The 25,368-nt window shown below is 44.7% G+C and overlaps 1 protein-coding gene and 2 long non-coding RNA genes across 7 annotated transcripts; 2 read left to right on the top strand and 1 right to left on the bottom strand.

The window, feature by feature from the left end:
• Positions 1-473: 473 nt before the first annotated feature.
• Positions 474-13,684, bottom strand: CNPY3 (canopy FGF signaling regulator 3). Of its 5 annotated transcripts, none has more exons than XM_044297441.1 (7): positions 13,634-13,684; positions 11,324-11,423; positions 6,173-6,302; positions 3,147-3,243; positions 2,474-2,596; positions 2,268-2,385; positions 474-1,892 (listed from the first exon to the last, which is right to left on the bottom strand). In XM_044297441.1, exons 2-7 carry the CDS (start codon positions 11,412-11,414, stop codon positions 1,690-1,692), a joined length of 762 nt encoding a protein of 253 aa, XP_044153376.1. In that variant the 5' UTR covers positions 11,415-11,423; positions 13,634-13,684; the 3' UTR covers positions 474-1,689. The 5 variants fall into 5 exon arrangements, with proteins under 5 accessions (XP_044153376.1, XP_044153375.1, XP_044153378.1 ...); XM_044297440.1 differs by having other exon boundaries at positions 13,628-13,682; XM_044297443.1 differs by having other exon boundaries at positions 13,623-13,679.
• Positions 13,685-19,344: 5,660 nt separating this feature from the next.
• Positions 19,345-20,775, top strand: LOC122939897. The gene is made up of 4 exons (XR_006390204.1): positions 19,345-19,748; positions 20,298-20,354; positions 20,439-20,504; positions 20,726-20,775. It is a non-coding gene; the product is annotated as an uncharacterized LOC122939897 (long non-coding RNA).
• A 154-nt stretch (positions 20,776-20,929) lies between these two features.
• Positions 20,930-22,448, top strand: LOC122941597. The gene is made up of 3 exons (XR_006390467.1): positions 20,930-20,952; positions 21,909-22,068; positions 22,150-22,448. It is a non-coding gene; the product is annotated as an uncharacterized LOC122941597 (long non-coding RNA).
• Positions 22,449-25,368: the final 2,920 nt, after the last annotated feature.

Genomic DNA, 25,368 nt, shown 5'->3' with positions numbered 1-25,368 from the left:
TTACATAGGAAAACACGCCCACTTTCAGAAAACTGGCGAGCATAGTGCAGAGCAGGAGAAAGTTGCAAATTTTTGCGCAGTTTTAGTGATTGCGCAAAAATTTGCAACTTTCTGACTCCATTATTCTGACTTGAGCTAATGATAAATCTGGCCCTATGTCTTTTGAAGTATGGAGTAAAAGAAATTGCCATGTCCTGAAGTCCAAAATAGGCCACATTCTTAAGGGGTTAAAACATAAGAGCGACTAACCTTACATATTTAATCGCTTATCTCCACTACATTGCCAGACAGGAAACTAAGACCCTATTTACAATAAAGTGGTGCTGCCAGTTACGATTCTGACACCTCATTTCCGCATTTTGGACTATGTATCCAATTTTGAGTCACACTTTCATACAACACATCATATACCGTAATTGCGCAAATTTCCACCCATGTAACGTATGCCAGCCTGGACAGATAAAACTCAAACATTTATTACTTATATCTTTATTTTAATGTAAGAAAATAACACCAGTCTGCAGAACAGAAAGTCATGATCAGTTGAAAACCAACACACAAGAAACTCACAGGACACTGGGCAAGAATATTCTAGAAAAACAGCGAGGAGAGCGGCGAGAGACAAAGGAGAGAAAAGAATGGTAAACGGAATACTGATGGGCATAGAGGGGAAATGTGATGGATATGAGGGTAGGAGTCGCAGAAAAGTAAGTGATAGAGAAATAACCAGTCAAAGATGTAAGATGACATGAGCTCTACTAAATGTAACAGTGTAATAATACTGGAGGCAGCCTGGCTCAGAACTTATGATAGACCTCTTCTGTACATGTGAAGGTAAAAGGGTCTTCCAAGACCTCCCGGGGAGACAGCCAAGTACAAGTGCTCGGCTCTTTCTGGCAGTACTATAGAGATGAATGGAACGGCAGTGTGTATTCTTGATCTGCTGCTGCTCCATTTATTTTTGAGGTCCTAGCAGAGTACAGAGCCCATATTCTAGTGATTAGTGCAAGTCCCAGTGGTTGGAACCAACTGATCTGAAAGTTATTCCCTATCCTGTGGATAGGGGATAATGTGATGTAACCGGAAACCCCTTTATATACTTAATTTCTGTATGTCTGCAGTCACCACTAGAGGGAGCTTACTGCATACCGTTTATGGTTTTAATTCAATTGCATAACAATATACAACAAGCTCCCCCTAGTGGTGAGTGAAAGCAAACAGAACTTCATTATATGCCAGCACATAAATACTGACCTATGTAGAAAAAAAGATGGCCAGTCACTTTAAGTCAGAGAATCTAAAAACAGAATCAGCACTTCAGAGTAATTACATATATTATCTATAGCAGGCATGCTCAACCTCCAGCCCTCCAGCTGTTGCAAAACTACAACTCCCAGCATGCCCGAACAGCCTACAGCAGGGAATTGTGAGAGTTGTAGTTTTACAACAGCTGGAGGACCGTAGGTTGAGCATGCCTGATCTATGGGGTCCATCCTCAGAGCCTAGACATGATGTGCATATGGTCTTCACCGTTCTTCCCGTATCCTTCCATAAAACCAGCTGACTTAAATAGGAAGGAGGCAGTGTTATCAATAACAGGGATATGCAGGGAATAGAACCCAGAGGCATCGTGCCTAGGTTGAAGGCGCCATCTTAACCAGTCCAATTTCTTTCCAGCTGGAGGCAGTGTCAGAGCTCGTCACTAGATCTGCTTTGAGGAAGCTTAGTCTCCAGAGCTTCCATTTTCTCGGGGATTGCTCCATTATTGCGCTTACCATTTGAGTCTTTTGCTGCCTTCTTGGATTTCTTTTTCTCTCCTTTTTTGGTTTTCTTCTTCCCAGATGAAGGTCCAGGGTCCCCTTTCTTACCAGCCCACATCTCAGATAGGCAGCCTGGTCAAAGCCAATACAATGTTACAACAGTGCCTCCTTTGAGATGAATACTTATATAGATAACCGAAATGAAACGTCAAATTTAAGAAATCCTGTAATTTTAACCACATGAAAAACACCAGTGGACACTATATTATAGTGACATTGATAAAGGGCACTACACGGATGCACACAGAGTGACCAGATAGGCACCGCATGCTGCCATATAGTGCTCTGCCTTGTGCAGTAAGTGTCAAATAAACTTAAAGTTACGTCTTGTCTTCAATAAACAAATCTCTTGGCCAACTTTTTTTTTTCTCGCTCAAAACTGCCACTTTTGAGTTTGAATGGTCCTTAGGAAAGGAGGTAGTAGCCATGTTCTAATTAACCACTCACTTTTGTCTTGCCCTTTCAGGACGTGTTGCGCACATAGAAAGTCAGTAAGGTCCTCTTGCTGGTGATGCCGATACCAGTCTTCGATGACATCTTCAAACTCCTCTATCAGGAAATCACACTGATGATGAGAAGAGCATGGATGTAACCAGTGGTGTCACCAGAGATGGTACCATCACAAGCATATCCTCTATTATCTCAGAACTTACCTGCTTCTTCATATCAGCCACCTCAGCAGACGTTTCATTCCACAGCTCATACGGTATGTCCATCACAACTTTCACACCCTTATGAACAAGGTGATGCAAGGTCTGGAAGGTTTCTGACATTCCCTGAGTGAAATAAAAGTGCTGAGGTCAGATGGAATATGGAACATCAGTGTTCATCATTGCTCTATAATAAAAAAACATTTTTTAAATACTAACAAGCATTTTAGTGAGAATAACTCTTGCTAAAGGAGGGCTGAGCGGTGCAACATAAAATCAAATGTTAACCCTGTCTTCTACCCTAGACTACAGGTAATCAAATATTACTTAACCTCTCGACTACCCTAGACCTGGTTACATTATTCACTCCACTACGATAGACCACTATGGAAGTCTTAATAAGTCTGAAATAGTTTTCTAAACAATGGCGAGTCAGTATTTCATGAAAAAAAGGAAAACAGCTGAATAAGCACACCATAAGTATGTGTACCAAAAGTAGAAAATCTATGAGCCCAAAAGTAAGCGGAAAGCGGGAGCGCAGATGATTTCAGAAGTCTTTGATAACTCTTTACTTGCTGTATTGATCAAAGTCTCAGACCCAACATTATCATCTGTCACCCACATGCTCATTTATACACAGGAGTATATGTATAATCCTCTGTACACTGACAAGTACCTTGGCAAAACGGTTACTTCCAGAACGTTCCTTGTGAAGATTGTACTCCAGCAGTCTTTGGCAGAGGCCTTCAGTGACTTCTATCAGACGGATGTCCCTGGAAAAAGCCAAGTGTGTAATCATTAGTAAGAGATGTCCTACGGCAAGATGTTTAAGAAGTAAAGCTAACACTCTAATGTCCTCGTGTACTCCTACCTTACAATGCCGGTCCTGTCTATGCCGCATATCCCTGTAGATTAGGAAATACTGCACCAAACATGTACACTTTCTGTTCTCCAGTGGAGTATACTGTATGTGTCTTCATATTCTCTGCCTGTGGTTCCAACAGATTTCATGGCTTTGTCCATATAACTACCTCTACAGTGTGTCACAGAGGTGGGGACATTAGTCACATAATGTATGGAACGCTCTGATTAAGGCCTCATGCACATGACCGTATCAGTTTTTGCAGTCCACAAATCGCGGATCCACTAAACACAGATACCGGCCGTGTGCATCCCACATTTTCCTTTCCGTAGGTCCCACAGTATGTTACAAATGCCTATTCTTGTCCGCAAAACGGACATGTTCTATCCTTTTTGTGGGACCAAAGAACGGGCATACAGATGCGGACAGTACATGGAGTGCTGTCTGCATTTTTTGCATCCCCATTGAAATTGACGGGTCCGCATCCAATCCACATTGTGCATGACGCCTAAGAAGGACCCTCATTGATAAGCCAGAGCATAAAGCAGCTATAAACAGTACTCTCATTTAGGAGAACCTGGCGCGTCCATACATTACACAAACGAACCCACTGATTTCAACGGGACCTGGGTAAACTGTGCAGGTTTCTCTACAGATCCCTGTTAGTCACACCTTTTTTGGGCTGAAACGATAACTTGATTGAATCGAGTAATTCGACACACAAAAAATCCTCGATGCAGATTTTTTGCATCGAGGATTCGTTTGTGTCATGTGACCACGGAGCGGGAGTGAAGCGCTTGCTATTACTCACCACTCCGTGCACTCCACACCGCGCTGCATTTTCCTCCTGACACATGGTCAGAACATAGTGCATGTAAGCGTGCACTATGACACGACGCTGCAGTGCGCGGAGAAGATGGACGAGCTGTGGAGCGGCGCCCCTACAGGAGAGGTAAGTATTTTATTTCACTGGCGCTGGGGACATGGCTAGGAGGGGGAGATGGTGGTACTGGGGGCAAGCTGGTGGCACTGGGGTGCACCTAATGGCACTGAGGGGGGAGCAGATGATGAGGGCACTGAGGGGGTAGCAGCTGATGAGGGCACTGAGGGGGGGGAAGCAGCTGATGAGGGCACTGAGGGGGGGGAAGCAGCTGATGAGGGCACTGAGGGGGGGGAAGCAGCTGATGAGGGCACTGAGGGGGGGGGAAGCAGCTGATGAGGGCACTGAGGGGGGGGGAGCAGCTGATGAGGGCACTGAGGGGGGGGAGCAGCTGATGAGGGCACTGAGGGGGGGGAGCAGCTGATGAGGGCACTGAGGGGGGGGGCAGCTGATGAGGGCACTGAGGGGGGGAGCAGCTGATGAGGGCACTGAGGGGGGGGGGAGCAGCTGATGAGGGCACTGAGGGGGGGAGCAGCTGATGAGGGCACTGAGGGGGGGGAGCAGCTGATGTGGGCACTGAGGGGGAGAGCAGCTGATGAGGGCACTGAGGGGGAGAGCAGCTGATGAGGGCACTGAGGGGGAGAGCAGCTGATGAGGGCACTGAGGGGGAGAGCAGCTGATGAGGGCACTGAGGGGGAGAGCAGCTGATGAGGGCACTGAGGGGGAGAGCAGCTGATGAGGGCACTGAGGGGGGATGATGAGTTTTTATAAAGAAAAACGTTCTTTTTTTATTAGTTTTTTTTTAAATTAGAGTACTTGATTAATCGCTGGACTAATCAATAGAATACTCGATTACAAAAATAGTCGATAACTGCAGCCCTACACCCATTTGTTGGCAGATCCAAAAAGAGATTCAATGCTGTGAACAACTTAAACAAGGAAACAAAATGATTTTCACACATGCTAGAAGGACGTTGCACTATTTTTCAGGCTTTCACTGGATCAAATGTAGTAGCACATGTTCATCCCTGTACTGCTTTTTCGTTTTATAGCGAATGAGGGGTTAAGATATGTTCATTGAGTTGGATAACGGCCTATAAATTTGATTAGCTGCAGTTAACCTCCTTACTCCCGCTGCCTGTCTGTACTATCTGTGTGTGCCGACTCTCCAGTGAAGTTCTATGGGATGTAGCTTCACACTGGTCTTCTTACCTCCTGCATGTAAGAGCTGACAGGGGAGAGAGATGACAGGGCAGAGAGGGCAGGCTCAAGCTGCACCACACAGGAGAACATGGAGACCCTGCAGTGTGATGGGGAAAGCAGCTGTGTCACTAATCTGTCATGGCTGCCCTCAGAAAACACAATGCAGTGTGGTGAGACGCCGTCCCCTCTGTCTCTACAAAGCTAGGCATGATGGGAAATGTAGGATGCATTAGGAAAATCATATCCAAGGGGAGAAGGAATCAAGATGGCTGACAATCCACAACGTACACCTCAAATAGAACAGGTATATACGAGAGCCTCTACCTTATTTTAATAATGGTCTGTCCTGCACTATCCTGGTAAAACTGTGAATCCCAACCTGTGGCCCTCCAGCTGTTGAAAAACTACAACTCCCAGCATACCCCAATAGCAGAGTTTTAGTTTTGCAACAAGTGAAGGGCCGCAGGTTGAGCATCCCTGGGATCAAAAACTCAGTGTGCTTCTTTAAGATATTGATTAGACTCAACTAACAACTCTTAGAGGATCTTAGAAGCCAAGACTATGGTTGCACCGTGTAACATGCAAACCTCCCTCTCCCATAGATATATAACTTCAGAGAGGAGGGATGAGAACCTGAGCACTGAGGCAGTAGCCTTCCCTGACTACCATACTACTGGCACATATCCTGCATTGTCCCAGAGTGATCAGTGATTGTACGATAAGACAAGACTGGAAGAACAGTAAATTGAATACTCACGAATTTGTGTACTTGATCTTAGTTTGCTTCTTGGTACCATCTATAAAGCCATAGTGAGTATCAATCACTTCACTTCTCCGTGATGTCTCTTCAAATGAGGATTTCAGCTCCACGGCAACGTATTTACAGACTGCAAGAGAGAAACTCCGACACCTGCTGACACTGGCACACAGGAGGGTACTGCGTTCCAGGTAGATTCCCAAGACACCCCACTATCATGGCTCACTGCCCTCTAATAATCTCTCTCTTACAACAGTCAAGCAGAGATGACAGAGCTGCAGTGTAAAGCACAGGGGAAGGGATGAAGTGGTGCTTTTCTTAGATGCCATTATTTGGTGCATAAACATTAACATTAAATCAATGTCAATGTACAGTGTTGTGCAAAAGTTTTAGGCAGATGTGGGGAAAAATGCTGCAAAGTAAGAATACTTTCAAAAATTGAAATGTTCATTATTATTGCATCAATTAACAAGATGCAAAGTGAATGAACAAAAGAAAAATCAGATCAATATTTGCTGTGACCACCTTTTGCTTTCATAGCAGTATCAAATCTTCTAGGTACACTTACACACAGTTTTTGAGGGACCTCGGCAGGGAGGTTGTTCCAAACATCTAGGAGAACTAACCACAGATCTTCTATGGATGCAGGCTTGTTCAGATCCTTCTGTCCCTTCATGTAATCCCAGACAGACTGGCTGATGAGAGCAGGACTATGTGGGGACCATATCAGCTCTTCCAGGACTCCATGTTCTTCTTTACGCTGAAGTTCTTAACCACTTCTAGGCACAACCAGTTTTCACCTTCCTGACCAAGCCTAATCTGACATGTGTCACTTTAAGTGGTAAAAACTCTTTTACTTATCCAAGCGATTCTGAGGCTGTTTTTTCTTGACACATCATACTTCATGTTACTGGTAAAATTGGGAATTGATGGGGTAAGAGGTTTAGATGTGTTGGTCAGCATTGGCCACTATGGGGTCAAACCACAAGCACGGGCCTGGCTGTCACCAAACATAGCTTCTGTGCCTGCCTGATCAGTGTGCTGTAATAGTATGGTGTGGGTTATTAACTATCTCCTTGCTGCACGGTAAATATACAGTCCATGGGCTGTACGTTTGGGGAAACTGTTCTGCTGCAGAATAAATTTGGTGCTAATCAGACACCTCCCTGGAGGTATTGCATGATGGACACAGCAAAGAGGACATCAATCCTGACCACCTCGAGGACCATAGATGCAGTGATCGCCAAGGAAACCTTTTTCAGCAGATGAAAGACTCGAAAGCAGAAGATGTCCAGCAGTGCCAATAAGATCAGAACTGACAAAAATCAGTGGGACCCTGGTATTTCCATTTACTGTTCAGAAAAGCCTGGAGAAGTGGTCTTCATGGAAGAATTGGAATAATTTTGATGTGGAAACAAGGCCGAACGACTCACCTAGGCAGGAAAACATAGGAAATGGGGTGCAGAAAAATGGCAGCAGGTACTTCGGACTAATGAGTCAAAATGTGAAATATTTGGCTGTAACAGATGGCAGTTTGTTGACTGAAAGGCTGGAGTCTAGTACAATAATGAGTGTCTGCAGGCAACAGTGATGCATGGTGGGGGTTCATTACAAGTTTGGGGCTGCATATCAGCAAATGGAGTTGGGGATTTGATCAGGATTAAAGATGTCCTCAATTATGAGAAGTAGAGGCAGATACTTATCCTTCATGCAATACCATCAGGGAGGTTACTCTGCAGCAGGACAACGACCCCAAACATGCATCCAATGTCATTAAAGGGTTTCTACCACTTCGGTGTCACATATTTGGCTGTCAGACACTAGCGATCCGCTAGTGTCTGCTCTGCCCAACCATCCTAATATAATTGCTTTTGGGGCAGCCGTTTTGCTAAAAAAAAGAACTTTTATTAATATGCTAATGAGCCTCTAGGTGCTATGGGGGCGTCATTAGCACCTAGAAGCTCCGTCTACCTTCAGAAGCTGCCGCCGCCCAGCGCGTCCCTCCAGCCCGCCCATCTCCTCCTGAATGCGATCCTCCTTGTGAGCGCCTATATTCGGCGCATGCGCAGTGAATGTCTGACAGCTTCCCTGCTCAGACATCTCCACTGCGCCTGCGCGATGACGCCATAGTGCTCCGAGGAACAGGCACAGTGGAGATGTCTGAGCAGGGAAGCTGTCAGACATTGACTGCGCATGCGCAGAATACATACGCTCACAAGGAGGATCGCATTCAGGAGGAGATGGGCGGGCTGGAGGGACGCGCTGGGCGGCGGCAGTTTCTGAAGGTAGACGGAGCCTCTAGGTGCTAATGACGCCCCCATAGCACCTAGAGGCTCATTAGCATATTAATAAAAGTTCTTTTTTTAGCAAAACGGCTGCCCCAAAAGCAATTATATTAGGATGGTTGGGCAGAGCAGAAACTAGCGGATCGCTAGTGTCTGACAGCTAAATATGTGCAGCGAAGTGATAGAAACCCTTTAACAACTATCTCTAGTGTAAAGAAGAACAAGGAGTCCTGGAGGTGATGATATGGCCGACACAGAGCCCTGATCTCATCATCCAGTCTGTCTGGGATTACATGAAGGGACAGAATGATCTAAACAAGCCTGCATCCATAGAAGATCTGCCGAAGTCCTTCAAAAACTGTGTGTAAGTGTACCTGCAATGGGTGGGGTGTCACACCAAATACTGATCTGATTTAGATAATGTTCATTCACTTTTCATTTTATAAATTGATAAAAATAAATGATTAATATTTCCATTTTTGAAAGCATTCTCACTTTGCAGCATTTTTCCCACACCTGCCTAAAACTTTTCCACAGTACTGAACACCGGGGAAAAGTAGAGCTAAAAAAGAAAAAATAAACATTCCTTCGCAGCTTTTCATTTTCTTACTTTCATACCGGACACAAATTATAATGTTATGTTATAGGATATGGTCAGACATCCCTGAAGGAGGAATGCACGATACGGGCACCCATGGCATGGCAGCAATTCTCTATGACATGAGTGACACAGAGCCAAGGTTTTTCCTGATAACAAGGGCTGAGCGAATTGCGCTTTGGATCCAATGCTGAACTCGATTTGTTCCGCCCAACTTTGCTTTAATGCTGTACAGAGACCTGTCTCCATACAGCATTAAAATGTATGGGTTGCACGGAGGAGAAATTTGAGACTCGTGAGACTTTGGTGAATAACTTCAGCCTTCGATTCTACCAGCTGGCAGCTCGGTACCGAAGCCGACTTCAGATTCCTGTTTTAAAATGTTTTTAAAGTTGTAGAATCGAAGGCCCACGTTCTTCACTGAAGTCTTGCGAGACTTCGGCCTTTACAAATTTAGCCTCCGTGCAGACCATACATTTTAATGCTGTACGGAGACAGGTCTCTGAACAGCATTATAACGAAATAGGGAAGTAAATCGACTTTGGATCTTGGCTCTGAAACGCAATTTGCACACCCCAACTGACAACAACCATTAAGGTGGCCACACACATTAGATAGCAGCTGGGCGATGGTTAAACTTCTGAACGTTCGTGTCGCAGGCACGGCCATACACATTTTAGTGCATATTGACTGTTACAGTTATTCTAACTGCCCATACACATTCCATGAAACTGGGGGAAGGACAAAAGATCTTTCTGGGAACGTTCTTTCAAAGAAAGCTCTTTCATTCACAAACTTTCTTTGAGTGAAAGATCTTTCGTCCGACTATCGAACAAAAATAATTAACCATGGTCGGCTAAAACGATTGTTCGTTGTGAAATTGAAACCGATAAACGATTGTTTTAAATGAAATCATCAGTTTTGATCGGCTTTAGGGCTTATTCAGACGGCCAGACACGGATCCGTTTTTTTGCAGATTAGACACAGACCTATTCACTTCTATGGGGCCCTTTTCTTCTGTTCTACGGCTCCACAATGTTGCGGATAGCATGCGGCTGTCTGAATGAGCCCTTAGCAGGGTGGATAAAAATCAATTATATATATATTTTTTTTATAAAAAGAAACCGGATTTGTTTTTTATATAAAATGCTTTTGAGGAAAATATATTACCATCCAAAGGTTATTCCATCATGAAATAAAGATTAGTTTTTTAATTGTGTAGAATAAGGCTGTATATGTTAAATTTTTGGGGTAAATAAATTCCATGAATCCATTCACAATGTCATGCTCTTCCAGAGGTTTTTGTAAGATTATTGGGCAGTTTCTCTGCCTACAAGATATTATCACAGATGCTTGGTTTACTTTTGCAGTTCTCAAAACTGAATTTGACTCAGCAGAGATCACATGCCTCTTCATAGCATAAATGTTATAACATGGACAGAGTTGAGAAAAATACCTTAATCCTAACTTCTACAAACCTATGAATACAGAATCAACCCCTTCAGTGCTAAGTTTAAAGAAGTTCGGTGAATAGAAAAGAAACAATATTTTTCTGATTGTTTGGAGTGGAATAGATCTGCACAAGAAGCAAATAACATGCTATAATGTTATTGTTTCAGTTGAATAAATCTATTTAAATTGTTATTATTAAGGTAATGATTATTTTTCTCCTTCCTAAGTACAACAGAAAAGTTGTCCAAATATGAATGATTAACCTATTAAACTGGGGATAAAAAAACTAATATGAAAAGTTGTTATTCTTAAAATCTTCATCTACTTGCATATTATAAGTTATACCAGCAAGAATTGGTCTTTAGGTAGAAAACTATGATTTAATCAAGCCCTTAGACTAATGTATATGTATATTACAGCTGTTCTCTTGATTGTGTACACGGCAGCGTTCACTGGATGACCATAGTGAGTGTACTGCTCATGGCGTGGCTGCTACCTGCCACTTAAGCCTTATTCACACGTCAGTGTTTGGTCAGTGATTTCCATCAGTGATTGTGAGCCAAATCTAGGATTGGAGCCTCCACAGACTCCAGGTATAAGGGAAAGATCTGCACCTGTTCTGGTTCACAATCACTGACCGAACACTGACGTGTGAATAAGGGCTTATGATTATGTTGTGTTGTCTGTTAGCGATAATGTTTGTAAAAGTGCAACTTCCGAATTTGCTTTTCAGAAACAAAGAACCAATAGCACTGGGTGGAGAATTTCAGGTAAAGGACTGAGAAACTTCTCCTTACAACTACATATCGGTCGTACCTTCACATTTATTGGGAAGATGTACCCATTCATTGTCCACTGCGTTTGCCAGCCGGACAGCGAGGGGAAGAAGAACAAGCAGGAACCACATAGCTGATGTCTGGAGGGAAACAAATCACAGATCAGACATGGAATGGGAGACCCCTATATATTAAATACTGATGGCCTAATCTCACATGTACACAAGTAACGGTATGTCCTAACATGGGCTCTGGCTGACAGTAGAAACTGTCACACAACACCACAACCGGCTTTGGTCACAGCGCAGAAGGGGTAAACATGGACCATTCCCAGCCATTACGTCAACCATAACTGTCCTCCAGGGGACTGCACAGACACAGCTGCTGTGCCCAGGCAATCACCATCATTGAGACAGTGATGATCACAATAGGAATCTCTATAAGGTACCCATAAAGAGGGAAAACATTAGAAGGTGGCACTCATGTTCAGATGTCCTTCTGAAGATGTGGGCAGAGCCTCAAGATGAACAGCCCTGTCTTAAGGCCCGACAAAAAGGAAGTGTTCCTTCCCGACAATTGCCTACTCATCTGTGGGGGTAAAGTGCTGCATTTACAAGCAGCGATCTTCTCCAAGGTATAGAAAGGAGTGATCGCTCGTCTGGCGGCAGCTTTACACCAGCAGACAATCACTAACGAGCGTCGGGATGTGTAATCAGCCCTTTAGAGATGGCCTCTTATGCAGTGCCTGGGCTCTAGCTGAAAGGGGCGTCTACAAGTGCTACGTGTAAATGAGCAGGGTGAGTACTTTAGTGTAACCCTAGGGGTTATCGGACCCCTGAAATGCCTCCCCATATGCCCTGGCCCCTCAAGCACAAAGCACTTACCTTGGTCCCCGGCACCTGAGTAACTCCTGGTCCCCGCACAGCCGACGCTGAATCTCCCCGTGCGCAGATGAAAACGATGTCGGGGATGGGGGGGCAGCTAATGGCAGGCGGTGACAGGGATGAGCCTCCCTAGCGTCACCTGCGATGCAGGAACCGGGGAGCAAGGTAAGTACATTGTGTGTGTGGGGCCCAGGAATATGGGAGAGCATTTCAGGGTTCAGATAACCCCTTTACATTTGCACTTTGTACCCCGGCAGTTTATTCCCGTGGAGGAACAGACTGCCGGAATTCACTGCACCCAGCGTATATGGACAAGAAATACTACACGCAGAATTTTTTGTCCGACCTAAAGCCGGCATATGTGCGGGAAGCGTCCGGATCCCATCACAGTGAATAGGGATACGGCGGTATCCAGCTGTGCCAGATACAGTGAACTCCGACAGTTCAAAGCGCAGATGTGAACCCAGCCTAACATTACATTAGGTGATTGCGGTTAAAGGGGCAGGCTTATCTTAATAATATGTCCTATTAGATCAAATTGACATCAATGGCGGCCCCTGCTCGCAACCCTCCATTATTTTATATATAAACCTACATTTCCCCTGCAGGAAAAATGAGCAGCGAAGGGTAGCTTTCCTGGCCAAAATAGTCTATTTGCTGGGAGTCTGACCTGAAGGGATCAGCTGATTTCTGCGCAGGTTCCCACATTAAATGGGTGACAAGACAACCCCTTTAAATTGATTGGATATGTCATGACTGTATGACCTGTAGGTTTGAGAATAAGTGTACGGATAATGCCACCATCTCAGGGTGGGCAAGGATGCCAGTGGTCAGGAAAATCTGTCACCACATACCTCCACAGTAATCCAAGTCAAGTGTCACATGTGCTCTGGTCCCCAATCCTGATCGGTGCTGGCATTCCTGAGAAATCATAGATTTTCTAATATGCAAATGAGCTGTTTGGTGCAACATGGGCGTCAGCATTACACCAAAACGCCAGCCCTTCGGTGGGAGGGGAGATGTGTTCTGGAATTGGCGCATGCACAGTACAGCCATGATGCTTGCCCTGGCGGGACCCATCACTGAGAGCTGGGGGGCAGCGCTGGACCCGATAAGGAGCAGAGGCTTTGGTGACACAGTGACGCCCTAATTGCACCAAACAGCTCATTTGCATATTTCCCAGGGATACAGCTGAACCCCAGAGTGATCACGTGATACCCTCCAGTGGTAGTCACTCTTTGCAGCAGCTCTCCAGTCTGACTTTGTATAATGACAGTCCTGCATACAAATATATAGGGGGTGACTAGTGTCACTAGCGTTTGTTAATGTGAAGTGTCCCTTTAAGAGAGGCAACCTAGCAATATACAGAATGGGGAGCTTTCCCTTTAAATGCCGCGAAGCTATAAGAGAGGCTGATAAAGCACGGCGTACAGTATCATACATGCTGCACATCACCTCACCCGTACCCGCTGCTCCTCTCCGGTAACTTCCGCTTTCTGCTGTCACGCGGCACAGCAGCCAATCACAGAGCGCTCCGTTCCTCCAGTCACGTGATACCACTTCTCTTTTTTCCCCAGCTCGGTATGCGCGTCTGCTGAGTGGAACTCAGAATCCTACTGCGCTTGCGCAACCTTGTTCCCATCCGCAGCATCCCGGGTCCTGCATGGGGTTCGTTGTTCTCTGCCGGATCCGGGATGCTGCAGAAGGGAACGTAGATTTGGTTTCTGGAAATGAATGTAACTGGTGATAGACTTGTATACAAACCCTTTTAATGAACAATGGGGGGTGGGGGATTAAAAGAAAACTGGCTTATGCCCACAGCAACCAATCAGATTCCACCTTTTATTTTCCAAAGGAGCTCTAAAAAATGAAAGGTGGAATCTGATTGGTTGCTATGGACAACTATGCCGTTTTCCCTTTACACCAGTTTGATAAATCTCCCTAGTGTGTACAGTGCTCTGTCAGTGTATGGAGCAGGCAAGAAAACTGTATGCGGTATGAAGATGAAGGTGTATGGCGGTACGGTGAGGGCTGCGTGGCTTTTAGTGAAACCCTACTGTGGCTCTGAAAGTTTAACCCCTCACTGACATGGAGATTTTCTGTATTTACGCTTTCGTTTTAAACACCGTGCCGGGGCGGTAACCTTTTTATTTTTTCATTCTCAGTTTTATGGGTTTTGTTTTTACAGTGTTCACTATGCGATAAAACTGTTTTCAATCTCTGGGTCAGTACAAAAAAGTAAAAACTTTTTTACATTTTTTCATTGCCATAAGCAGGGGAACAGCAGCCGCTATTACACGCAGAGGTAGAGTGGCCGCAATAAGGTAGCAAAGGGTGAAGCAGCGCTGCCCCTGCTGATAGAGAGAGGACGCGCGTCCTGGCACTGGCATGGCCATATGACCACTTTCCTGCTCCTGGTGAGACAGAACTAATCTGGCGAAATGCGTTGAGCTGAGATAGGAAGCCTATTGATTAAAGGGGTTGTCCGGGTTCAGAGCTAAACCCGGACATATCCCCATTTTCACCCAGGCAGCCCCCCTGACTTGAGCATCAGAGCAGTTCATGCTCCGTTGCTCTCCTTTGCCCTGCGCTAAATCGCACAGGGCAAAGGCATTTTTGGGAGATCCGGTGACGTACCGGGGCTCTCTATGGGGCTGCCAGGAAGCCCAGTGACGTCACCAGCACTGATGGGAGGGATTTAGCTCTGCCCTAGCCAGTAAAACGGCTAGGGCAGCACTAATGCCCGCCCATCAGAGCCGGTGACATCACCGAATACACTGCCAGGTGGAAGTTTCCACCCAGAAGTGTGCTCATGAAAATAAAAGAGCCCTTGCCCTGCACAATTTAGCACAGGGCAAGGGAGCGCATCGGAGCATGAGATGCTAGCCTCAGTGGGGCTGCCTGGGTGAAACAACCCCTTTAAGAGCTATTTTAAAGGGAACCTGTCACTGGGATTTTGTGTATAGAGCTGAGGACATGGATTGCTAAATGGCCGCTAGCACATCCGCAATACCCAGTCCCCTTAGCTCTGTGTGCTTTTATTGTGTAAAAAAAATGGATTTGATACATATGCAAATTAACCTGAGATGAGTCCTGTATGTGAGATGAGTCAGGGACAGGGCTCATCTCAGGTTAATTTGCATATGTATAAAATCGTTTTTTTTTTACACAATAGAAGCACACAGAGCTATGGGGACTGGGTATTGTGGATGTGCTAGCAGCCATCTAGCAACCCATGTCCTCAGCTCTATACACAAAATCCCGGTGACAGGTTCCCTTTAAGCTAGGAAGTGTATAGCAATATAGCCAAGGGTATTTTGAGAGCCAGGTGTTGGCCTCACACATGGAGATTATTTTTGACTCCCGCTTCAGAAAATATATATGTAGAACAGACTGATTGCCCAGTTTTATAAATCACTACTGCTGCTCCACATATAATCCTTTTACGACTCCATACCGTCTATGACGACAGCCATTGTATAAGGCCTCCTGCACACAAACGCGTGCTCCCCTTGGCCGTGCTGCAGCCCGCAAATTGCACGAACACCAACCATGGGGCAGCCGCAGCGAATCGCGGACCCTTTCAATTTAATGGGTCCGCGATCCGCCCGTTCCACAAAAAGATAGGACATGTTCTATCTTTTTGCGGAACGGGATGAACCCCCACGGAAGCACTTCGTAGTGTTTCCGTCCTGCACTATTCCGCATCTCCGGATTTGCGGACCTATTGAAGTGAATGGGTCCGCATCCGTGATGCGGAATGCTCATTTAATAAAGATTTATTATTTTTATTTTAGTATCCTTTTCAGGCAGTGAAGTGTGAACTCAGCCTAAGGCCTCATGCACACGACTGTGCCGTTTTTTGCGGTCCGCAAACCGCGGATCTGCAAAAAACGGAAGCCGGCCGTGTTGCCTTCCGCAATTTGCGAAACGAAACGGGCGCGGACAATATAAATACTTATTCTTGTCCGCAAACCACGGACAAGAATAGGACATGTTATATTTTTTTTTTGCGGGGCCACGGAACGGAGCCACGGATGCAGACAGCACACGGAGTGCTGTCCGCATTCGAGCTGCCAAAACGGCGGCTCGTATGCGGACCCAAACAACGGTCGTGTGCATGAGGCCTAACTTTGTTATAGTTATATCTATGGAGCTGTGTGAGGGCTCATTTTGTTGAGGGACTATCTGTAGTTTTTATTGATATGATTTATTTTATTTTTTATCACTATTTATTCCGTTTTGTGGCGGTAGGTGAAGCGATGAAAAAATGGCGAATTGGCCATTTAGAGGCTGTATGGGACAATTTTTTTTTATATTTTAATAGTACTGGCATTTTCAGATGCGGTGATGCCTATGATGCTTATTTTTGTACCGGTACGACATGAGTTTAAAACACGATTGCGGCATTGCGGGGGTTAATCGGAACAGAATGCCCACTGAAATCATTCAGCGGGCATCCTGTCACAACGCCGGGGGGGCATATGACCCCTCCCCGTATCGGCGATCGCAGCAAACTGCAGGTCAATTCAGACCTGCAGTTTGCAGCGCTTTCTGCAGTTTCTGATCCCCACGGTGATCAGAAACTTTAAAATGCCCAAAATATAGATTTTTCACCCCCCATCCCCCCTGCACCCCTGAATGATTTTATGCCGGCGGGTGGTGCAGGGGGGGGGTTGCGGGAGGAGGGCGGTGCGATCCCCCGCCCGCCTCCTCTTGAATATTCATTGGTGTCCAGTGGGTATACCAGAGTGTCAGCACATTGCTGACACTCTGGTATAAACGGCTGACATCTGTGCTGTGATGTCAGCCGTTTAACCCTTTCCATACTTCAGTCCGTACGGACCGCTGTATTGAAAGGGTTAACAGTCAGGGAGCTCCCTCCCTCTCCCATCGGGGGGCTGCTGTGCCTTTGCAGCCCCAAGACAGGATGGGGTCACAGAGGGAGGGAGCCCCCCTCCTTTTCCTTCCCCGTCTGCTCAGTTGTGGCAGACGGGGAAGGTTCCCATGGCAACAAGACGTCTTCTCAGGCATCCTGCTGTCCATGTGCTAAAGGCATAGATCTGTTCAGACAAAGTGTAAGTAAAATACAGTACAATACACTATATAGTGTATTGTACTGTATTATTCAGACATCAGACCTACTGGATCTTCAAGAACCAAGTGGGTCTGGGTCAAAAAAATGTTTTAAAAAAAGTGAAAAAAGTAGATTAAAAAAAACACATTTATCACTGAATAAAAAAATCACTATTTATTCCGTTTTGTGGCGGTAGGTGAAGCGATGAAAAAATGGCGAATTGGCCATTTTGAATTTTTTTTTACTTAACTTTTTGGTTAAACTATTCGCTGTATGGGACAATTTTTTTTATATTTTAATAGTACTGGCATTTTCAGATGCGGTGATGCCTATGATGCTTATTTTTTTATTGTTTATTTTCATTTTAGGGAAGTGATTAGAACTTTTATTTTTTTCTATATATTTTTCAAAATGTTTCCTTTTTTTTAAACTTTTTTTAACCCCTTAGAGACGCATGACGTACCGGTACGGCATGTTTCCCGAGTCCTTAAGGACCCGTGACGTACCGGTACGACATGAGTTTAAAACGCGATTGCGGCAATGCGGGGGTTAATCGGAACAGAATGCCCGCTGAAATCATTCAGCGGGCATCCTGTCACAACGCCGGGGGGGCATATGACCCCTCCCCGTATCGGTGATCGCAGCAAACTGCAGGTCAATTCAGACCTGCAGTTTGCAGCGCTTTCTGCAGTTTCTGATCCCCGCGGTGATCAGAAACTTTAAAATGCCCCAAATATAGATTTTTCACCCCCCATCCCCCCTGCACCCCTGAATGATTTTATGCCGGCGGGTGGTGCAGGGGGGGGTTGCGGGAGGAGGGAGGTGCGGCAGGCGGGATCGCGATCCCCCGCCCGCCTCCTCTTGAATATTCATTGGTGTCCAGTGGGTATACCAGAGTGTCAGCACATTGCTGACGCTCTGGTATAAACGGCTTACATCTGTGCTGTGATGTCAGCCGTTTAACCCTTTCCATACTGCAGTCCGTACGGACCGCTGTATGGAAAGGGTTAACAGTCAGGGAGCCCCCTCCTTTTCCTTCCCCGTCTGCTCAGTTGTGGCAGACGGGGAAGGTTTTCATGGCAACAAGACGCCTTCTCAGGCATCCTGCTGTCCATGTGCTAAAGGCATAGATCTGTTCAAACAAAGTGTAAGTAAAATACAGTACAATACACTATATAGTGTACTGTACTGTATTATTCAGACATCAGATGGATCTTCAAGAACCAAGTGGGTCTGGGTCAAAAAAAAATAAAAAAAAGTGAAAAAAGTTAAGATAAAAAAAACACATTTATCACTGAATAAAAAAATAAATAATACACTACACATATTAGGTATCGCCGCGTCCATAACGACCCGATCTATAAAACGGTCATGTTACTTTCCCCGCACGGTGAACGCCATAAAAACAAAAACAAAAAAACTATGAGCAAATTTAAATTTTGCCCACCTTACTTCGCAAAAAAGGTAGTAAAAATGATTAAGAAAAAGTCGCATGTACACCAAAATAGTACCAATCAAACCGTCATCTCATCCCGCAAAAATCATACCCTACCCAAGATAATCGCCCAAAAACTGAAAAAACTATGGCTCTTAGACTATGGAAACACTAAAACATGATTTTTGGGGTTTCAAAAATGAAATCATTCTGTAAAAGTTACATAAATTAAAAAAAGTATACATATTAGGTATCGCCGCGTCCGTATCGACCGGCTCTAAAAAAATATCACATGACCTAACCCCTCAGGTGAACACCGAAAAAAAAAAAAGCCATTTTGTAAAAAAAAGGCATTTTTTGTCATCTTACATCACAAAAAGTGTAATAGCAAGCGAACAAAAAGTCATATGCACCCCAAAATAGTGTCAATCAAACCGTCATCTCATCTCACAAAAAATGAGACCCTACCTAAAATAATCGCCCAAAAACTTAAAAAACTACGGCTCTCAGACTATGGAGACACTAAAACATGATTTATTTATTTTTTGTTTCAAAAATGAAATCATTGTGTAAAACTTACATAAATAAAAAAATTGTATACATATTAGGCTATGTTCACATCTGCGTTCAAGCTCTCCGTTCCTGTAGTCCGTCCGGAAGTAGAAAAAAAAATCTAAAAACGTATCCGTTCAACCTCCCATAGAAACTAATTGACGTATGTATGCATACGTTTGACTCCGTTAGTTGGTAATACGTTCGGAATACGTTTTTTCAGACGGAAAACAAAATCCTGCTTGCAGGATTTTTTTCTACGTTCAGAAAAGCGGATTCTTGACGGAGCGTCCATTCACGTTCATTGTAGTAAATGAGAAACGGATTGTTCAATTTTTATTTCGCGGACATAGCGTTCCTAAAGTACGTTTTTTTTGTTGCTGAACATGCGCAGAACAAACAGGAACTTACAAACGAAGACAGGAAACAAGGGAGTGTCATGTGACAGTCACGTGAGCGCTACTCCTCACCATTTCTGAAGGCTGATGTGCAAGTTGGAGAAAGTCTCAAGAAAAGGGTATGAATTGATGCAATTGAAAAGTATTTACTTCGATCATCTACTGGTGCATGCTATTTGGCTACTGGGGGCTAATATCTTGAAACTGTGGATGCTATTAGGCACATGGGGGATGTTATTAGTCTTTTGTGAGATGCTATTACGCTACTGGGACATGTTATTTGGCTACTGGGGGCAAATATTTTTAAACTGTGGATGCTATAAGGCTATGGGAGGATGCTATAAGGCTACTGGGGAATGCTATTATGCTACTGTTGAAGCCTGTTGGAGGATGCTATTGCGCAAGTGGGGGATGCTATTCGGCTACTGCGGGGGTGCTACTAGGCTACTGGGGGATGCTATAAGGCTGCTGGAGAATGCTATAAGGCTACTGGGGGATGCTATAATGCTACTGGGGAATGCTATAAGGTTGATATAATTTTAATGACCAGAGGAGCAATTTTGTGTTTTGACTAATCCCTGTTTTTACCCTTGTTGCATCTTGTGCCAATGTGTATGTTGAAATATGTCTATAAGCTCTTGTCTATAATGTTTCTGTAACGTTTTCAGATGTCTTCGCCTTGTCCTTCGGTTTGCAGTCGAAGTACCCCCTCCTTTCACATGCAGGTAAAAATCTTTAAATAAAAATCTATTATTAATGATCCAAATAATAAATATGTTTGAACCACAATACATATTTATATATTGCAGGGACACTCCGACACTGAATCCTCTGCTGGCGAGGAATTGCGTTTTTCTCCTGAACCAATGGAGTCAGTAAGTGTGGAATGTTATATTTAGATTTTTTGGTTTCTACACATCCATAATTGGTATAATGGATATAAACTCGAAAGGTACATGATTTGCCAACACCGCAAAAGGATAGATAGGCCAATGTATTGGCAACAAGATTTGAAATAGTGTATATGGCATTTTGGTTGCTGCAGGGCAGGCAGATGGCAATTTTCAATGAATAGAAAACTGTGTTTGTTTTTCAGACACAGGAGGGTACACATTCAATAGAAAATCCGCGAAGTAGACGTCATAACGACGATAATGTGAGTATCTATACTTAGGTTCTCTAACTAAATCAATTTTCTTTTGTGATAACTATATTATTTATTAGGACCCAAACAGTCAAATTGAAAATCCATCACCTGTTCAAAAAAGAACTTCCAGGCGTGGTGGTCGCGGACAACGTGGTCGTGGTGGACGTGTAGGCCGTGTGAGTAGGCACATGTGCTGTGATGTGAGCTGTCCACACTGCCCTCAGTATACAGTATCTTATATCACCTATAAGATAACGTGGCCATCATACCTCAAATTTTTTTTATTATTAGAACAAATGACCATGAGGATTGGAGACATTTGTTTTACCCAAACCAAAGTTTAAGGGTTGCTTATGCCATAATGGACATACCATGAACAGGGGCTACTCTCTTATAAAATAAAAAGCAATGACCCGCTCGCCAAGTCTATATCTTTATAGCCGTTCACACCCAAAGACCAAATACAAGGAAATCCAAAAAATGTTTATATTTTTTTATTAAAACAAAAGATGCAGTGGGCAGTGGTTGGCACATGCAACATATTCGCTATACAAGTTTTATCCAAAAGACTTAAGTGCTATTGGAATTGCAGGTAGCTTTTATAGGTAATGATAACATTTGTTTTAAACCAAATAGGGTAGACAGCAAGAATTGGACGAGGAAGATAGGCAATTTCTCCCAATCATAAACTGTGAACTGCTAATACAGCTAGTAGAAGCAAGGCCAGCTCTATGGGACCAAACAGACCCCAAGCACTCGGACCACAACACGACTCGTCGACAATGGCAAGAGGTCTATGCCAATTTGGTTCCCACATGGAACGATTTGAGTCGTCAGGCTAAAAAAAATTGTGGTACATTAATTTCAATCCTTTTGTTAAATCATTTGGTTTTAGAAGATTTGATAGTGATGTTTCTAGTTGGAAGAATAGTGAAGTGAGCATAAGTTTTCTGTTTGGAAAACTTTGTTTCAACAACTGATACAGCCAATTCAGGTACCGGGCAAAATAACAGTTAAATACAATGCAGAATTTTGGACTGCCTGGGGCAACAGTTTTTTATGCAATCCGATGTCAACAGAAAAGAATATATAACATTATATACGGTTATTAAAATTGTTCTTTATTTTCTAGCTGAAATCATATCAACACGCTGGAGGTCAATACGCGATAGGTTTATGCGTGACCTCAATCATGAACGAACGGCGCCAAGTGGTTCGGGTACTTCTCGGAGGAAACCTTACCAATATGCACCACATCTTCAATTTCTTCAACGTTGTTTTCAGCAGCGCATGTGAGTTAAATTTCCTAAAGAGAAGACAAAAAAAAATTATGAATATAGAAATTATACCTTTTATTTCCCTATCTATTTTAGGACTCATTCAAGCACACTCCCTCCTGAAGCAGAACCTGTTGAACATGAGGACTCAACCGAACAATTGTCTGGACGATCTACCGATCAAACTTCATTACCATCTCAGTCACAGGATTCTGCTCTGGAGTCGCGCGGCCGGCAAACTGAGACATGTGCTCAGATTGAAGATACTCGACAGTTCATTTCTTCTGCCTTTGACAGAGTTTTAAGTAGGCCGAGGCCACTTCGAAGACCACATAGAGTCTTTGAGGATCTTGCACTGATCTTCCGAGATTGTTTATTAAAAATAGAGGAGGAGCAAACTCTGTATAAGCAAGAGTTAACTTCCATGATCAATCATGTCGAGGTAGTTTGTCGTCCAGAACCCCTTAACCATAATCAGCAGTTTCTCTTAACGTTAAGTCATTGGATGGACAACATGACTCCAGAGCAGAATTGTGATTGTCGAGTGACATTGATCAAAACTGTTTGGAATATTAAACACGCACCATCCTCTAATTTTGTTCCTCTGGCTCAGTCGTATCCACCAGCCACCTCCTACCCAACATCCATGACTTCTCCACCTGCTCACTCATACTCTGAGCCACATATCGCTCCCCAGTCACAAAACTTTCAACAGTCACAAAACTTTCAACAGTCACAAAACTTTCAACAGTCACAAAACTTAGCCCTATCCCAAAACTTTAGCCACTCCCAAAACTTTCCCCCATCCAAAACTTTACCTACGTACCACAACTTCCCACAGGCCCAAAACGTAGGCACTGCACAAAACTTTCCAGCTTTACAGAACTTTCCATCAACATCCCACATCTTTATTCCATCCCAAAGCCATCCACCGTCCCAAAGACAACCTACGTCCCACCAATACCCAACGGCTCACACATTTCCACCTTCTCAAAGCCATAGCACATCCGCAGGGGCGTAACTAGAAGTGACTGGGCCCCACAGCAAATATTTGTAAGGGCCCCCCTCAGCGCGCTTCGCACCTCCCTCCTCCTGTGTAAACCCCACTCCTTTGGCACAGTGTAGCGGTATACTGTATATTGTGTGGCACAGTATAGAGGTATACTGTATATTGTGTGGCACAGTATAGAGGTATACTGTATATTGTGTGGCACAGTGTAGAGGTATATTGTGAGGCACAGTGTAGCGGTATACTGTATATTGTGTGGCACAGTGTTGAGGTATATTGTGAGGCACAGTGTAGCGGTATACTGTATATTGTGTGGCACAGTGTAGCGGTATATTGTGAGGCACAGTGTAGAGGTATACTGTATATTGTGTGGCACAGTGTAGCGGTATACTGTATATTGTGGGGCACAGTGTAGAGGTATACTGTATATTGTGGGGCACAGTGTAGCGGTATACTGTACATTGTGTGGCACAGTGTAGCAGTATACTGTATATTGTGAGGCACAGTGTAGAGGTATACTGTACATTGTGGGGCACAGTATAGAGGTATACTGTACATTGTGAGGCACAGTATAGAGGTATACTGTATATTGTGTGGCACAGTGTAGCGGTATATTGTGGGGCACAGTGTAAGCTATATGTGTATAACATAAACATACTCCACATGAACACTTACAGTTACATGGCTTGGCCCTTGGGGGTCTCGGACGCCACTTCCACACTTTGGCCGGGGGCTCGGCGGAGCTGATGTTGTGTTTTATCCTAATGAGAAAGATTTTATAATAAGGATTTGGAGAAGGGGCAGAGGGATAGCAGAGCAGGGAGAGGCCGGTGCTGCTACTAGGGGGTCATACCATGGGACAGTAATAAAACCCACCATAATGCCCCCCCCCCAGTAGTAATAATTCTCCTTATAATGTGACAGTGCAAAAAATACCCCCTTGTAATGCCCCCAGTTGAGCTAATGTCCCCATAGTGCCCCAAAAAATGTGCCAGTATAAAATACCCCTATATAGTGCCCCCAGTAACTTCCCCCATAGTGCTCCTCTCCCCCCTTCCTGCTAGTGCCCCCCAAAATGTACCAGTATAAAATGCCCCATATATAGTGCCCCAGTAGATGCCGCTCAGTGTCCGGCCTCTGATAGGCTGCCGGCCTAGTGTCCCCCATAATGCCCCCCAATAATGTGCCAGTAAGTGCCCCTATCATGTGCCAGTATCAAGTGCCTCTCCCCCCCCACATGTCCCAGTATCATAGTGCCATCTCCCCCCATGTGCCAGTATCAAGTGCCTCTCTCCTTCCCACCCCCCATGTGCCAGTATCAAGTGCCTCTCTCCTCCCCATGTCCCAGTATCATAGTGCCATCTCCCCCCCCCCCACACTAAAAAGTGCCAATATCAAGTGCCTCTCTCCCTCCCCCCTCCCCATGTGCCAGTATCAGGTGCCCCCCCCCCCATGTGCCAGTATCAAGTGCCAACCCCCCCTCTCCCCTCCAGGTGCCAGTATCAGGTGCCTCCCCCCCCCCCCCCTATGTCCCAGTATCATAGTGCCATCTCCCCCCCCCCCCCACCACCACAAAAAAAGTGCCAGTATCAAGTGCCTCTCTCCCTCCCCCCCCCCCCAATGCCAGTATCAGGTGCCTCTCTCCCCCCCCCCCCCAGGTGCCAGTATCAGGTGCCAACCCCCCTCCCCCCATGTGCCAGTATCAGGTGCCTTCCGCTCCTTCCGCAGTAACAGTCGGGTATTAAAAAAATAATAATAAACACTTCTACTTACCTCCATGTCAGCGATGCGATGCAGCCTCTTCCTGTGTCCCGCCTTGTATGCCCTTATATGGAGTCAGTGCTTGTATTTCAGAAAAGAGTCTGCTGGGATTCGAACCCAGGACCTTCTGCTTCAGAGGCAGAGCAGCTAACCACTAGACCATAAGAGCTGCATTGAGGCTGAGTGAAAAAATATGAGACTTCTACTGTTATAGCTGGCTAAGTGTACATCTATACACATGGCAGCTGTTCATATATAGAGATGTAGCAGAGCTGAATGTGCAGGGACAGCTGTCATATACAGATATAGCAGTGCTAGGTGTGTTTGGGCAGCTGTCATGTGTATAGATGTATTTTTTTTTTTTTTTTTACAGTCAGTTGTAATGCAGCCTTTATGGCTGTGAGGGTAAATGCTTTGCCACTGATTCACTTATAGATTGGAGGTTGTGGGTTCGAATCCCAGACCAGGAGACTTTTAGCAGACAGTAAAATTAGATCACTCTAGCGGCTGTGAAGGGGCCCTGAACACGATATTTATCTAACTTG

The sequence above is a fragment of the Bufo gargarizans genome, chromosome 6, assembly GCF_014858855.1.
Source record: "Bufo gargarizans isolate SCDJY-AF-19 chromosome 6, ASM1485885v1, whole genome shotgun sequence".
Classification (NCBI taxonomy): domain Eukaryota; kingdom Metazoa; phylum Chordata; class Amphibia; order Anura; family Bufonidae; genus Bufo; species Bufo gargarizans.
The sequence above is the reverse complement of the archived record's forward strand: the minus strand, read 5'-3'. Positions and strand labels throughout refer to the sequence as shown.